Source organism: Ahaetulla prasina, chromosome 8, assembly GCF_028640845.1.
Source record: "Ahaetulla prasina isolate Xishuangbanna chromosome 8, ASM2864084v1, whole genome shotgun sequence".
Lineage (NCBI taxonomy): Eukaryota > Metazoa > Chordata > Lepidosauria > Squamata > Colubridae > Ahaetulla > Ahaetulla prasina.
The window spans coordinates 89,530,756-89,546,793 of record NC_080546.1 but is presented as its reverse complement, the minus strand read 5'-3'; the positions used below and the strand labels follow the sequence as shown (position 1 = coordinate 89,546,793).

Genomic DNA, 16,038 nt, shown 5'->3' with positions numbered 1-16,038 from the left:
TAGAAGAGTACTTCGTTGCCTTAATTCTACTGTCTACTGATGAACGGAAGGCAGGGAGAGAAATAATACTGAAATACCAAGAGATGGAATACATTGAATTAAATCTTTTTGTTAGGATGGTTGTAGAAGCTTCAGTTCCAGTCACTAGCAGGACCTGGTGCATTAAAATACCAGCCCCACTAATTTTTCCTGTTGATGCCTATTTAATAATCAAGATCCTTAGCTCCTTCTTTCTATCTAAAAACTTTATTAAATAAAAATACCCATTCCACCGTAAAGAGGAAGCCAGCTATAAAGAAAACACCCTCCAAAAAAATAATAATCAATGCCCCTTAAGCATCCATATTCAATAAAGATTGGATATTTTTTTTCTGAACAACTGACATGTCATCTGCATAAGGAATTCAATTGATTAATTCATAGAGTAATGACAGACTTTGTCTATAGTGGCGCATGTCAATTAAAGCCACACAAACAGGATACCAAAAAAAAAAAAAGAAAAAAGAATTAAGAAGTAAAAGGAAGGATGGAAATACAAATTATAGGAGTCGAATGACTCTACTTTTTCTTCTAGCAAAACTTTAGCTGTACAAAATATGTGATATAATGGCATCCCATTTTTTTACCCACTCACCCACCCCCGCTAGGGCCTCTGTGGCTCAGACTGGTAAGACAGTCTGTTATTAGCAGCTGCTTGCAATTACTGCAGGTTCTAGTCCCACCAGGCCCAAGGTTGACTCAGCCTTCCATCCTTTCTAAGGTAGGTAAAATGAGGACCCAGATTGTTGGGGGCAATAAGTTGACTTCGTATATAATATACAAATGGATGAAGACTATTGCTTGACACAGTGTAAGCCGCCCTGAGTCTTCGGAGAAGGGCGGGATATAAATGCAAATAAATAAATAAATAATAATAAATTGTGGGGAGAAAAGAAGAGCTATAAGATTGCTATTTTGGACTGGCTGAAGTGACACTGGACTTGCATCCTAAAAATTATATGGAATGGGTTATGTAGTTCCCGAAGGCCATCACTCTGCTAAACAAATAATTCCCTCAACACTGTCAGACTATTTACTGAATCTGCACTACTATTAATCGTTTCATAGTTCCCATCACCAATCTCTTTCCACGTATGACTGTATGACTATAACTTGTTGCTGGCAATCCTTATGATTTATATTGATATATTGACCATCAATTGTGTCGTAAATGTTGTACCTTGATGAACGTATCTTTTCTTTTATGTACACTGAGAGCATATGCACCAAGACAAATTCCTTGTGTGTCCAATCACACTTGGCCAATAAAATTCTATTCTATTCTAGTTACTCTAACTAATCTGCCCTACTTAATTCAGTTTTGACCAAAAATATAGGTAGCCCTGGACTTACGGCCAAAACTGACCCCCACATTTCTGTTGCTAAGGGCGACAGTTGTTAACTGGGCTTTGCCCCATTTTAGGACCTTCCTTGCCATTGTTGCTACGTGTATCACTGCAAGTCGTTAAGTCAGTATCGCCGTTGTTAGGTCAATCTGGCTTCCTCATCAATATTGATTGTAAGGAGGTCGCAAAAGGAGATCGTGTGACACTGCGACTGTCATAAATACGAACCAGTCGCCACGAGTCTGAATTTTGATCACGCGACCATGAGAATGCTGCAACGGTCGTTAAGTGTGAAAAACGGCCATAAGTCAAATTTTTCAGCGCCATTGTAGCTTCAAACGGTCAGCAAATGAAACTGTTGTAAATTGAGGGCTATTTGTATTACAGCATCCGGAAAGTAAAATGTGAAAAGATTGCCTCTAATTTCAGTCACTTTCAAGGTAAGTTTTATTTCCATCAAATTTTTAGTCATATGTATGGCACTTCATTATGTCAAAGGGCGGACTTTTTAAATCACTGGATTTAATGAAAAAAATTACCTTTCACCTTTAATAAACTCTTATGATATTATAAATCTGCAAGCGTATTTTTGCAGGCGTGTGGTGTCTCAAAGTCAGCATTAAACGTGTCCATTTATCTTCTAATGAAACTCAGCACAAAATCAGAATAGAGACCATGAACAAAATTAAGAATGGTTTCAATTAAAAAAAAAGATTTTGGAGACAGACTAAAAAGGAGGATTATCATTTTCCTGCTTCCAGTCAGCATGGATATCTGCCACAATTATTTATTTAACATTCCAGTTTGGGGCGGCGGCGGGGGGGAAAAAGAGTTATTTTTAAAATGCGATTCCAATGCAAAAAATGTAAGCATTATCAGCGGCTTTTGATGTGGAAATGCACAACAAGGGCTGGTTTCTATAAAACTATTTTGGGGTTTGGCTACAGGACAGAGCTAAGCTGCTTTAAGAAAAATAATTCTTTTTAAGGAATTGGTGTTATTAGTAGCAGAAACAATTCATAGGCTAGAAGGCTCCATAGCCACGATTCCATCTTCAGTGTAAGAAATCGTGAATTTAAATCAGCATAAAATTAATATCAAGGTAAAATCAATCCCTTTCTGACATATCCAAACAGACTTGCTGTTTAGTAAGTCCAGATAGCAATTATTTTACAAGAAGTAAAGGTAAAGGTTCCCCTCGCACATATGTGCTAGTCGTTCCTGACTCTAGGGGGCGGTGCTCATCTCCGTTCCAAAGCCGAAAATCCAGCGCTGTCCGAAGACGTCTCCGTGGTCATTTGGCCGGCATGACTCAACGCCAAAGGCGCACAGAACGCTGTTCCCTTCCCACCAAAGGTGGTCCCTATTTGTCTACTCGCATTTTTTTATGTGCTTTCGAACTGCTAGGTTGGCAGAAGCTGGGACAAGTCACGGGAGCTCACCCCGTTACACGGCAGCACTAGGGATTCGAACCGCTGAACTGCCGACCTTTCGATCGACAAGCTCAGCGTCTTACCCACTAAGCCACCGTGTCCCTTGCTGTGATGTAGGCAGCGTTAATCCTGCATGTGCATTTTCCAGGATGAAAAATCATTTTAAAAAATTATTCTTATCCTTTTAGTGTCGGATATTCATTCTGGCTTTGAATGTCTTTGCTAAGAAGGGTGCATTTCTCTGTCAGAATCTCTGGTGTTACCTGGATAAACATACAGCGAAATATAGGTAGTCCTTGACTTACAACAGTTTGTTTAGTGACCGTTTGAAGGCACTAAAAAAAGCGACTTATGACCTGTTTTTCACACTTTGTGACCGCTGCAGCATCCCCACGGTCACGTGATCAAAATTCAGCCGGGTGGCAACTGGTTCAGAGTTATGATGGTTGCAGTGTTCCGGAGTCACGTGATCTGGGAAATCCAGATTCACTGAACAACCGTGATATTCACTTAACAACGGCAGTGATTCGCCTCACGATTGTGGGGGAAAAGGTCATCAAAGTCACTTGGCAGATTTCTCACTTAGCAACATACATTCTGGGCTCGATTGTGGCTGTAAGTCGAGGACTACCTGTATATAACTGTGTCTTATCAAGTACGGATAGTCAGAGGGCCAAAAATCCAAGACAGGTGAGATGATGGGACAGATTACGTTGTCCATTTCTACTCCACGCCTTCATTTCCCATGAAGGGAACCAGAGAGTGGATTCTTGAATTACAGCTATGAAGTATCTTAAGTTTTTTTTCTGGCCATGTGAATGTATTGTTTTGGATATTAACCACCAAAACTAAACTGGTGGACAAAATAGAATAAACAGAGTTGGAAGGGACCTTGGAGGTCTTCTAGTCCAACCCCCTGCTCAGGCAGGAAACCCTATACCCGTGATGGCGAACAGGGGGCACGCATAGCCGTGTCAGTGGGCCCCGCGAGCTCAGCTCTGGCGTGCATGAGCGCCGGCCAGCTGATTTTCGGGCCTTCTGGACTCACCAGAAGTAGGGAAAACAGGCTGTTTCTTGCCTCCGGAGGGCCTCGGGGGCGGGGGAAGGCCCGCTTTTCTATCTCACCTGGCTCCAGAGCCTCTCTAGGAGTCTGGGGAGGCTGAAAATGGCCCGTTTGCCAACTTCCGGTCCCACGGGCTATTTCTGGCATCCGGAGGACCTCTGAGCGGGGGTGGGGGAGGCTGTTTTTGCCCTCCCAGACTCCTAGAAAGGCTCTGGAGCCAGGTGAGAGAGAAAAACAGGCCTACCGGGCCATTGCGCGCCAGGAGCAGGGGGAATGGAGGTGGGTCGTGCGCAAATGCGCGGGTGCATAGAATTATGGGTGTGGGCACGTGCAGGACCCCCCCCACACCCCACGCCGTTCCCCGGCACGCGATGGCAAAAAGGTTAGCCCTCACTGCCCTGTACTTTCAAGCTTTCACACCAAAGCTTGTCCAATCTTTTCTTAAAAAACCTCCAGTGATGGAGTAACCACAATTTTCCGATGCAAGTTGTTCCACTGATTAATTGTTTTTGTTGTTGTTGGTTTTTTTTTTGCATTTATATCCCGCCTTCTCCGAAGACTCAGGGCGGCTTACACTGTGTTAAGCAATAGTCTTCATCCTATTTGAATATTATATACAAAGTCAACTTATTGCCCCCAACAATCTGGGTCCTCATTTTACCTACCTTATAAAGGATGGGAGGCTGAGTCAACCTTGGGCCTGGTGGGACTTGAACCTGCAGTAATTGCAAGCAGCTGCTGTTAATAACAGACTGTCTTACCAGCCTGAGCCACCAGAGGCCCTTGTTCTCACTATCAGGAAATTCCTCCTTAGTTCTAGGTTGCTTCTCTCCTTGATGAGTTTCCACCCAGTTGCTTCTTGTCCTGCCTTCAGGTGCTTTGGAGAATAGCTTGTCTCCCTCTTCTCTGTGGCAGCTCCTTAGATTACAGATCAACAGATCTGGAAGGGACCTCGTAGGTCATCTAGTCCAACCCCCCCTCCCTGTGCCCAAGCAGGAGACTCTCCCTGCACCATTTCTAGATATTGATCCGATATACTAGATATTGGAACACTCCTATCATGTCACCTTAAAAATGGGTTTCACTTATCCTCATGGTTGCAACCACCATCATCACTTCAATGATGTCCCATTGAGGAAGGCAGAAGTCTTTTAAGGATTTTCCGCCCATCGTTTCCGTCAACTGCTTGACGGAAGACGGTAATATCTCAATACTCCACGTTTTAGTAATTTAAGAGAAAACCCTGAAATTTCATGGAAAAAAAGGAGGTAAGAAATGAAGACTCCTGGTCAGGGGGTGGGGCTGCTGGGGGTTCGCCGGGGTTTGGGAGAACCTTTAGCTAAGATTCTGTGCAGTTCCGAGGACCCCCAAATCCCAATCCTGGCTGGCCCCGCCCGTCCCTCCCCTCCCCTCCCCTCCCAGGAGTCCCCACACGGGTCGTTTTGGATGTAAGTGCAGGGCACACACGGAGGCTCGGGGAGGGAGAAAAACGGGCCTACTGGAAGTTCGGGAAGGCCAGAAACGGGCCCGTTTCTGGCCTCCGGAGGGCCTCCAGGGCCTGGGGAGGTCGTTTTCGCCTTCCCTGAGGCTCAAAAAAAGCCTCCAGAGCCAGGGGAGGGCAAAAATGTCACTGTGGTACAGGAGGCTGACTAGGCCACGCCCACCAAGCAACCGGGCAGAGAACCTCTAGCTAAAATTTTTGAAGCCCACCCTTGCTCTTGACGACACTTGCTTGGAAGCCTGCAAGTTTTTGTTTTTTTACAGAGCTCCGTTTTTAAATTTTTTGGATATCAACCAGCTGGGCTCGATAAACTCCTTCCTTCCAACGTTTGTAAGCCTTCTCCTAAACCAGCGGTTCTCAACCTGTGGGTCGGGAGCCCGTTGGGGGTCGAATGACGATTTGCCAGGGGTCGCCTAAGACCATCAGAAATATGGGAAGTATACTTGCGAGTTGAAGAATCGTGCTTCAATGGTTGACTTCACAAGCCAGCTCAGGCTCTTCAAATCGCTAGCCGAATTCGGCTCCAGGCGTGATCAATTAAAAAAGAGAGAAATCTTTGCTCTGATGTCTCCCTCTCAAGCCAGCTGCAATCACTCCCAATCGCTAGCCTAATCTGGCTTCATGCGCGATAAACTTAATAGGGGAGGAGTCTCCGCTTTAATGCCTCCGTCCTCAAGGCAATCGCAAGCAGTTCCGATCGCTATGTCTGACTTCAGGCGCGATAAATTCAAAATGAAAATAATTTTACGGTTGGGGGTCGCCACATCATGGGGAATTGTATTAAAGGGGTCGCCACATCATGGGGAATTGTATTAAAGGGGTCGCAGCACTATAAAGGTTGAGAAACACTGTCCTAAACTTTCTCCTTAACACTCTCAACCTCAGTTATCCAAACCTTCCGCCATTATAATTCTCGTTCCTTTTAATCGTTGCAGATCTTAAAACCAGAATTGCACTATGAATTAGCAAAAGTTCGCATTTCCAGCCATTGCATGCTTGGCGGCTTTTCTGGGAAAGTTGGGATTTGAATGCCACAGCGAAACGTATATACGTCAAAGCACATGTATTTTTCCATCAGCGCTGCAGAAGGACAAGGAAAAAAGCACGAGGATCGAAGTGAGTCAGCTGCAATTTAAGTTAGTAGGAAGTACAGAAAGCATGCAGCTCGAGCGGGTTTTAAGTATCCGAAGTTCGCACACGACAACTTACTCTGTATCATCAGACACAGGGGTTCTGCAGCCGGATCTATAAAATCAAATATAAAGTTAGAAATACTGGGCCAGGATGGTATATCGGAGGAGTCAAATGCACTGACTTGCACGATCGCTTTTCATCTGAAATAAAAGTTTTAAAAGGCAGGGGAGCTGACAAGAGCATTCACCTTGCAGAAAAAAACACACACGAAATAAAACTTTCCTGCTGCCACTCCGTAGGATTTTAAGCAGTTGTTCTTATTAACCCCTCCTCCAATGTTTAGAATTTGGAATTATCCTGTTAGCAAGTCACACTGTGAAAGTGAAGACAGGAAGCAATTCCTAAAAAAAAGAGCTGATATTATAATTATAATAATAAAAGAGCTGATAAGTAAAAATAATACCCGGATAGTCCTCGAAGTACGACCGCAATATTTCAGCTGCTACGCAAAACATTTGTTAAGTAAACTTTGCCCCATTTTTCGAACTTTCTTGCACAGTTGTTAAGTAAATCGCTATCGTTGTTAAATTCGTAACATGGTTGTTAAGCGAGACTAGTCTCTAGGGACGCTGCAACCATCATAAATACAAGTCAGTTGCCACGCGTCAGAATTTTGATCACGTGACCGTGGGGCTGCTGCAACGTAATTATGAAAAATGGCCGTTAAGCCCCTTTTTCCGCTACCCGTTGTAACACTAAACGGCCACGAAATGAACGGTTGAAAATCGAGGACTACCTGTATTGTTGAGATCAGCCCCCACATGCAGTCACTACACACGTCTTTGAATATTAGTAGCTCGGGTTGGGTAGTTACGTTGTCGGTTTGAGCTCCGCGCTCGGTGGTTCGGTCGCAAACGCTTCGTCCCCGTTCGAGGAGACGTCGTCGGTGTGTTTTGAATTGTGCTTGCCTGAAGGATCCCTGCGTCAGCGTATGAGAGTTCATGAATTGGAATAGACATGGTAACAGGTCAGCCAATGGGGACTGTTTGGTGACCCAGATGGCTCGGAGCCTGGGCGCGGCTTAGATTCACCGATCTGTATATATATGAGCACCTCTGTATTATATGGCTTCTGTGATTATTGACTCTGTACTTCCTGGATTTTGAGTTCTGGTTCTGGCTTCTGCTGCATGGGTATTGTATATAAAGAAGTTTCTTATATAAATGAATCTTGCTGAATTCTTTACTTGTGTGCTGGTTGGATTGCTGCAAACTCCAACACCCTGGCCATCCAAACAAGAATGCTAGCACTAATTTACATTCACACAGACAGTACTTAAAACCAAGGCCTACTGACGCAGCAACTACAGCCAGCCAGTCACACAACCCGAAAATCAAACCAGGACTCAGCAAGGTATTTAAAGGCCAGTGTTCCCCCCCAGATGACCACAATCCAAAGCACACTGACGACGTCTCCTCGAATGGGGACAAAATGTTTGCAACCAAATCGCCAAGCTCGGAGCTCAAACCAACAACAGAGCAATAGCACTTGGCACTTAGACTTATATACCGCTTCACAGTGTTTTACAGCCCACTCTAAATGCTTTACAGAGTCAGCCTCTTGCCCCCAATAACCTGGTTCCTCATTTGACCCACCTCGGAAGGACGGAAGGCTGAGTCAACCTTGAGCTGGGTAGGATCGAACTGCCAAATTGCAGTCGGTCAGCAGTCAGCAGAAGTAGCGACTGCATCACCACGGCTCTGTACGTAGTTACTACACAGGTCGTACCGTGCTAATTAATGTGGGTCAACGCCTTTACCCTGTAGCACATCGGATGCTGCAAATGAGAACGGCGCGTTCTATTTCTGCAAGATTCTATACAATTTATAAGCTGCGATTAGCAGACTTCCGATCTCCAAAGAAAACCACAGCGACTTACGCTGACGGCAAAGTTCTCGAGAACGTGAGCACCGTTCACACAGCCCAACTGCCGTAGATTTAGTAACAACAAAGGCTGGTTACCGTCACGCATGCGTGTTAACGTACAACTCAATGCATCAGGAAGCCTGCACAACACACTATATATGAGAGGATAGGGGACATTAGGATGCAAGGCCTGAACGGGACAGCGGCTCACATTTGCAAAGGGCCAGCTTCTACGGTGGCAAGTTGCTTGCTATTTATTTCCAGATGTTTCGGCCTCTCTGGTGGGATTACACGGGCCCCCGATATTTTCTGGTCAACAACAGAACGCACGTCCTCTTGTGCTAACCCTGCCGCGCTACGTCTCTTGTGTTCCGGTGTGTACGCGGGCTGCGTTGCGTGGCTTTGAGACAGCTCCCCACAAAACTGCTCGGCTCCCACTGAAACTGTCACGAGGACGCTAAAAGAAAAGTCTGTTTTAGTTGGCAGTGGGATAGAGTGGGTATTTGTCAATCGCCCCTCTCCAACCCAAGGAGCCAAGGGCAGAGATTATGTCACAAGGCATGCATTAAAATCACAATTAAAAGACAGTATTTTTCAGCGTTTGTAGTTCTGAGCGCTACCCAGGCAGACGAGAGACACCTGAACAGTCTAACTGAAGACGACCGTGAATGGGGGTTTTTGCAGTAGACCGGCACCAACAAATTATATCTTGGCTTTAATTAAAGGAATACTTGTTTTGAGGGCTACATTATGGGTGGCCAGTGTGTCATTGAGACCATAAATGGCACAAGGGGGCGGAAAAAGAAAAAGACAGACTCGTGTCATCCAAAGATAGAAACGAAGAGCAAACGAACCATTTCTACATCAATGGATTCCATCTGCACCTCAGTTTTGTCTGTCAGCGCTGTGGCTGTGCACCCCCCTTTAGCAGATTGTAAGAAACCTGCACCATGGCAGGCGGTTTTGTTTTCCAAGTAATTTGTACTGGGAGAAAAATTACTTACCGTATTTTTCGGAGTATAAGACGCACCTTTCCCCCCCCCTAAAAGGGGGCGAAAATTTGGGTGCAGCTTATACACTGAACGTAGCCCAGCTCACCCACTGGCCTCCACCCTTTGGCCTCTGCTTCTCAGCAATTTACCTCCTTGCAGCAAGCAGCAAGAAGAAACAGCCCATTTCAGCTTCAGCACAGCCTGATTAGCACAAGTTGCTTGTCGGTTGGATTGGCCTCCCGACTCTCAGCTGTTTCAGGCTGCAGGGATTGCCATGGCCTATTGCTGTGCGGGCTTCTGCTGCTTGCTGCAAGGAGGTAAATTGCTGGGAGGCAGAGGCAGATTTCTTTCTCTTGTTTTCCTCACCAAAAAAGGTAGCTGCGTCTTATACTCTGAAAAATACGCTATATCTTGGGTAATTTGACATGTAGAAGGTTGTCAAAGATGCAGAACGACAGCACACAGTTGGAAGGGACCTTAGAGGCCTTCTAGTCCAGTACAATGGGGAAAATATGCAGTGCTTTGAGCTTATTTTCAGATGGGCAGGATAATTAAACTGCCCGTCTGTTTTAACTATCTTTGAAAACAGTTCAACACACCTCTGTTTTACATTTGGTAAAACCGAATATTTTTTCTTTGCTGGGCGCAAGGTCATACCTCTTCATATTCATTTTGTGTGTCACATACAACATTCTAGAAGCACATTCTAGAGTTTCGTGCAAACCACAGAACTACTCAAGCCCAGGATTGTAATTATAACAAGTGGGTGGGTCGGGAGAAGGAAGGCCGGGCTAAATGTAAAAAGAAAAACCAACTTTGTGGGTGGCCTTCAAAAGTCTACTATCAACTAGAGGTAATTCTTGTTTTTGGTACTCTCTGAGCTTGGTGGTTTTCTTGAAGACGTTTCACGACCCAACTAGGTAACATCATCAGTGCTGGAAGGGAGAAGGGTGTGTGGGGAGGAGGAGGAGGAGGAGGAAGAGAAGGACTGTGCTGTGGGGTCCTTGGTGCTCTCTGAGCTTGGTGGTTTTCTTGAAGACGTTTCCTGACCCAACTTGGTAACATCATCAGTGCTAGAAGGGAGAAGGGTGTGTGGAGAGGAGGAGGAGGAGGAGGAGGAGGAGGAGGAGGAGGAGGAGGAGGAGGAGGAGGAGGAGAAGAGGACTGTGGGGTCCTTAGTGCTCCCTGCGCTTGGTGGTTTTCTTGTAGATGTTTCATGACCCAACTTGGGAACATAATCAGTGCTAGAAGGGAGAAGAGTGGAGAGGAGGAGGAGGAGGAGGGGGAGGAGGAGGAGGAGGAGGAGGAAGAGAAGGACTGTGCTGTGGGGTCCTTGGTGCTCTCTGAGCTTGGTGGTTTTCTTGAAGACGTTTCATGACCCAACTTGGTAACATCATCAGTGCTAGAAGGGAGAAGAGTGTGTGGAGAGGAGGAGGAGGAGGAGGAGGAGGAGGAGGAGGAGGAGGAGGAAGAGAAGGACTGTGCTGTGGGGTCCTTGGTGCTCTCTGAGCTTGGTGGTTTTCTTGAAGACGTTTCATGACCCACCTAGGTAACATCATCAGTACTAGAAGGGAGAAGAGTGTGTGAAGAGGAGGAGGAGGAGGAGGAGGAGGAGGAGGAGGAGGAGGAGGAGGAGGAGGAGGAGGAGGAGGAGGAGGAGGAGGAGGAAGAGAAGGACTGTGCTGTGGGGTCCTTGGTGGTCTCTGAGCTTGGTGGTTTTCTTGAAGACGTTTCATGACCCATCTAGGTAACATCATCAGTACTAGAAGGGAACACCAGAAGGAAACCCCGTTCCCTTCTAGCACTGATGATGTTACCTAGCTTGGGTGATGAAACGTCTTCAAGAAAACCACCAAGCTCAGAGAGCACCGAGGACCCCTCGTTTCAACCTGAGCTACCCACATACTCCTTTATTGGTAATTCTAGTTTTCCGGAGGCAAGCAAGACCCTGCAAGACAACGCAATGTTGGTGCAACAAAGGAAGCGAAGGCCCGCTAACTGAAAACAGAAATTTTGTTGTGTATGAATATATGGGGAAGGGGAGGGGGGGGAACAACCCCAGGGTAGGTTTCTGACCTCTTCAGTTGCTGTTCAGGCCTTAGAAACTTTTCCTCCCTCTTGTTTTGCTTGGAGAAACAAACAGGAACTAACTGAAATACGCTTGATTCAGCCTGCCTTGAAAGAGCTTCGCTGCTTCTCAGCGTCGGATCCTCTTTCTCCGGATTCTGAAATGCCACCTTCTCACTCTCCGTAGCGTTTTTCTGCTCCTTGCGATCTTTCGATATTAGAAACGAAGGCGCTCCATGACCAGGTTGGGCCGCGCAAAGCCGCGAGAGATTTCTGTTAAAAGCAACCGTGAGCGCCGTTTATTCTAGCAGGGGACCAAGGCTGATTCTACAGAACTTGCGTGCAGCCCAGATAAAGTCCTCGACCTTACGACCCCGCTCTTGGCTTCGCTTGTCGGAAAGGGGACGACGCATCGCACCAGACCGGGATGCTATCCTAAGTAAATGCCAAATTTTGATCACGTGAGTGTAGGGAGGCTGCAACGGTCGCTAAGTGTGCGAAAAGATCCGTACGTCACTTTTTAGTTTAACTTTGAATGGTCACTAAATGAATGGCTATAAGTTGAGGATTACCTGCAGTCTGCTTTAAAATCTGAGAAGTGGCTCTAGAACGCACAAGATGCTTGTAAGTCACTAACGGTGAGCATGTTTTATCCTGGAGAGTCCATGAGTTTTATGCTCTTTGCAAACTCATGATAAAAGGTAAAGGTTCCCCCCGCACATATGTGCTAGTCATTCCCAACTCTAGGGGGCGGTCCTCATCTCCATTTCAAAGCCGAAGAGCCAGTGCTCTCCGAAGATGTCTCCGTGGTCATGTGGCCGGCATGACTCAATGCCAAAGGCGCACGGAACGCTGTAACCTTCCCACCAAAGGTGGTCCCTATTTTTCTACTTGCATTTTTTTTTACGTGCTTTCGAACTGCTAGGTTGGCAGAAGCTGGGACAAAGAACGGGAGCTCACCCTGTTACATGGCGCTAGGGATTCGAACCCCGCTGAACTTCCGACCTGTCGATCGACAAGCTCAGCGTCTTAGCCTCTGAGCCGACACGTCCCTTGCGATAGGACTCGCCAAATTCCTGTTAGGATGGGGGTCCCCAACCCCCGGTCCGCTCACGGCATGCCAGAAACTGGGCCACACAAACAAAGCCCCATCCGCAGGATGCAGGCAGCGTGCAAAACCACGTCCCCACTGCTCCACGGAAAAACCTTTCTCCACAGAACCGGTCCTTGGTGCCCCAAAGGTTGGGAGAGGGCTCCCTTTTAGGCAATCCCCAGTATAATAAACAATTAAATAAGGAGACCCCTATAATGACATTCATTATATTTAGCATCTACAGCAGGGGTGTCAAAACTCAATTTCATTGAGGGCTGCATCAGGGTTGTGGAGGGTGTGGCCAGGGTGGTCGTGGCCAGCTCAACGTCACTGGTGTTGGGGGTGACCTGTGGTGGCCCAAGCGCTCTGCCAATGAAAACGGGCTCCCGAGCTCCATTTTCGGCTGCGACAGCCTCCTGCGACCCTCTGCCAGCGAAAACTGAGCTCAGGAGGGCTGCGTGTGATTCTCCCGAGCTCCGTTTTTGCTGCCAGAGGCGCTACGGGCCAGTCCTTCGCTGTTTCCAGGGCAGCCACATGGACTGGATCTAAGCATCCCGCGGGCCGGATCTGGTCCCCCAGCCTTTGAATTTGACACCCCCTGCTCTACGGTATCCTGCAAAATTTCTTTGGAGAAACGAAGTCACGCTGCAAAACCCAAGCCAGCCAAAAGATGCTAACGACAACTCCCTCTTTCTTTAGAGCTGCTGCGCAACACAATAAGCAAATTAACGCATCTGTGCAACTATATGTTTTCCTCATTTTATGGCCTAACACGCGAACCCGCAGGAGATCGGCAACTAGTGTAAAGGTTTAGGAAAACTAAGTTAAACGTGATCCTTTCTCCGTCTGTCTCTCGTCTTCTTAAACTTTTATCGTACTGGTTATTTTCTGCTAGAGCAGGGATGTCAAACTGAATTTCATTGAGGGCTGCATCAGGGTTGTGTTTGACCTCGGGGGTGGGGTGTTGGGGAGGGCGTGACCGACTGGGCGGGCATGGCCAGCTTGACGCCACTCATTGGGTGTGGCCAACTGGGTGGGTGTGGCTAGCTGGGTGGGTGGGTGTGACCAGCTTGACGCCACTCATTGGGTGTGGCCAACTGGGTGGGTGTGGCTAGCTGGGTGGGTGGGTGTGACCAGCTTGACGCCACTCCCCAAACTGCTGGCATGTTTCCTTTTTGCATTGAGTAGACCAGGCCGAAGTGATGAGGATGGACTGGACCGAAGCAACGCGGGCCGGCCCCTTACATTTTCCAGGATGGCCCCGCAGGCTGGATGTTGTGCCTCGTCCTCCCTCCTCTCCTCAGCCGGGCCCCTCCCGTCTACACCCAGGCCTGTTATCAGACTCCGAGTCTGATAATGAAGATGAACTGTCTGTCATGCCTCCAGCCCCCGGCCCTGGCCCCATGCCCGGAGAGGATTCCAGGAATGAACAAACAAACCTGATAAACAAACAAACCTGATAAGGGCTCTGCGTGGCTCAGACTGCTAAGACAGTCTGTTATTAACAGCAGCTGCTTGCAATTACTGCAGGTTCTAGTCCCACCAGGCTCAAGGTTGACTCAGCCTTCCATCCTTTATAAGGTAGGTAAAATGAGGACCCCAGATTGTTGGGGGCAATAAGTTGACTTTGTATATAATATACAAATGGATGAAGACTATTGCTTGACATAGTGTAAGCCGCCCTGAGTCTTCGGAGAAGGGCGGGATATAAATGCAAATAATAATAATAAAAAAACCTCACTCCTACAGCGTGTGAGCAGGAAGCCAGCCACGTGCTGGAATTACTGACAGCGGATCCAGCTGAAGAGAATTCAAAGTGGGAGGATCCTTGCTTCCGGAGATCTGAGAGGCGACGCCAGCAGAAGGAAGGGAGGGGCAGGCCTGGATAAATGCTGAGTCATGGAGCCACACCCCACAGCCTATATAAAGGACTTGCTTTTGGCATTCCAACCTTGAGTCAAGCAAAGTCTCATCTAGTTTGCTGCTATCGCTGAAATCACAACTTGGACTCCTGCCTGCCCTGATAAACCTCGAAGGAATTTGACAAGCTGCAGAGGCTTCGTTGCCACGCTTGATACGGACTTCCTAGACCCAGGCGTCGGAGGGGGAGTGGGACACGACACTGGATCCCACCACATCGCAGGTCAGATCCAGCCTGCGGGCCTTGAGTTTGACACCCCTGTGCTAGAATATGATGGCACCAGGTTGGTTTTGACTGACCTCCCCTCAGTGGTGAAATCCACTTACGTTTGCTACCGGTTTGGGAATGGGAGTGCATGGGAGCGCGCGCACACTATGTTTGCACGCACCTCTTCTGCGCATGCACAGATGGTAAAAAAAATGGGATGTAATGACATCACAGTGGAGCGTCCCGCTACTGGTTCCCGCGAGTCGAATAGATCTGGCTGGATTTTACCGCTGCCTCCCCTCGTGTTAAAATTCATCCTTTCTGCTTAAGCAATAACCCTCAAACCTTTTCATGCAAAAGAGGCTTAAGAAGCTCACAATAACCTTTCTGGTTTTTCTGCTTTTGGCTGAAGTTTTGGCTCTCTCTGACCAACCACATTTCCTTGGCGCTTCAATGGAGCATTACAAGTCGCTAAACGGTTAGCCGGGATAAGAGGATTAATCGGTTTCGGAAAAGTCCCGAATCTTCTAACCATCATATCATCTCTTTCAAGATCTGGGAACCGGTCATCTGACTCTTCTTCACTATTTTCTTGCCACTCACTCAGACTGCTGGACCGTTGCTGCTGGGCATCAGCGCAAACATCCCGGACTGATGACTTACACCCATCTGAATCGGGCAATGATATTTCGCTAACGTAGGAGACCAGGACAGAGAGAGAGAGAAAGAGAGAGAGAGAGAGAAAGGGAGGGAGGGAGAGAGGAGGAGGAGAAATAATGAAAGCCACATGGTAAGGCGAAAGAGGAATCTTGACTTATCTTTCACAAGGAACGTCAAAGCTTCTGAACAGTAACCTCGAAAGATTTGCACCAACATCCAAAGATTTAAATAATGGGAAGCTTAGCCAATGTGAATATTTTGCATTCTACGTCACCCAGAAAAAGAAGATTAAAAAAACCCACATCGGCATGGTTCACTTTTAAGATATACACTTCAAACGTTTCCTGAATGAAAAGCAGATATTTTCATGAACCGATGGCTTTCAAGAGAGGGTTAAAATTTTGTACTGTTCTGCCAGTAGTGCATTCCAGACGTATCTTTTTCAAGGCTGTCGCCCAGGGTTACCCACAGTGACCAGAGGGGAGTGGTCTCTACAACCCGCAAAATTGCTCCGTTGGCAAATGTGATTGATGACACACCCTAGGGGGAGGGGGCGAAACAGGGTCATGATTAGGGCCACAAATTGTATGGGGTCAAAGTTGGCTTCATTGGGAATGTGCGGACATGAAGCTCCTAATAAATAACTGGATTTCTTT

General features: G+C 47.1%; 1 protein-coding gene across 19 annotated transcripts in view; it reads right to left on the bottom strand.

Annotated features, from left to right (window-relative positions):
• The window catches only part of LIMCH1 (LIM and calponin homology domains 1), a 220,134-nt gene that overhangs the window by 41,073 nt on the left and 163,023 nt on the right, over window positions 1–16,038 (bottom strand). For 10 of the 19 annotated variants that reach the window (XM_058192395.1, XM_058192393.1, XM_058192394.1 and 7 more), the window contains 4 exons: window positions 15,106–15,414; window positions 11,511–11,774; window positions 8,654–8,899; window positions 6,592–6,627 (listed from right to left, as the gene is read on the bottom strand). The exons of 1 other annotated variant lie outside the window; for it this stretch is intronic. In XM_058192395.1, the coding sequence (XP_058048378.1) occupies window positions 6,592–6,627; window positions 8,654–8,899; window positions 11,511–11,774; window positions 15,106–15,414 (855 nt within the window). The remainder of the gene's footprint in view (window positions 1–6,591; window positions 6,628–8,653; window positions 8,900–11,510; window positions 11,775–15,105; window positions 15,415–16,038) is intronic. 8 more of the 19 variants (XM_058192399.1, XM_058192406.1, XM_058192409.1 and 5 more) reach the window with 5 other exon arrangements.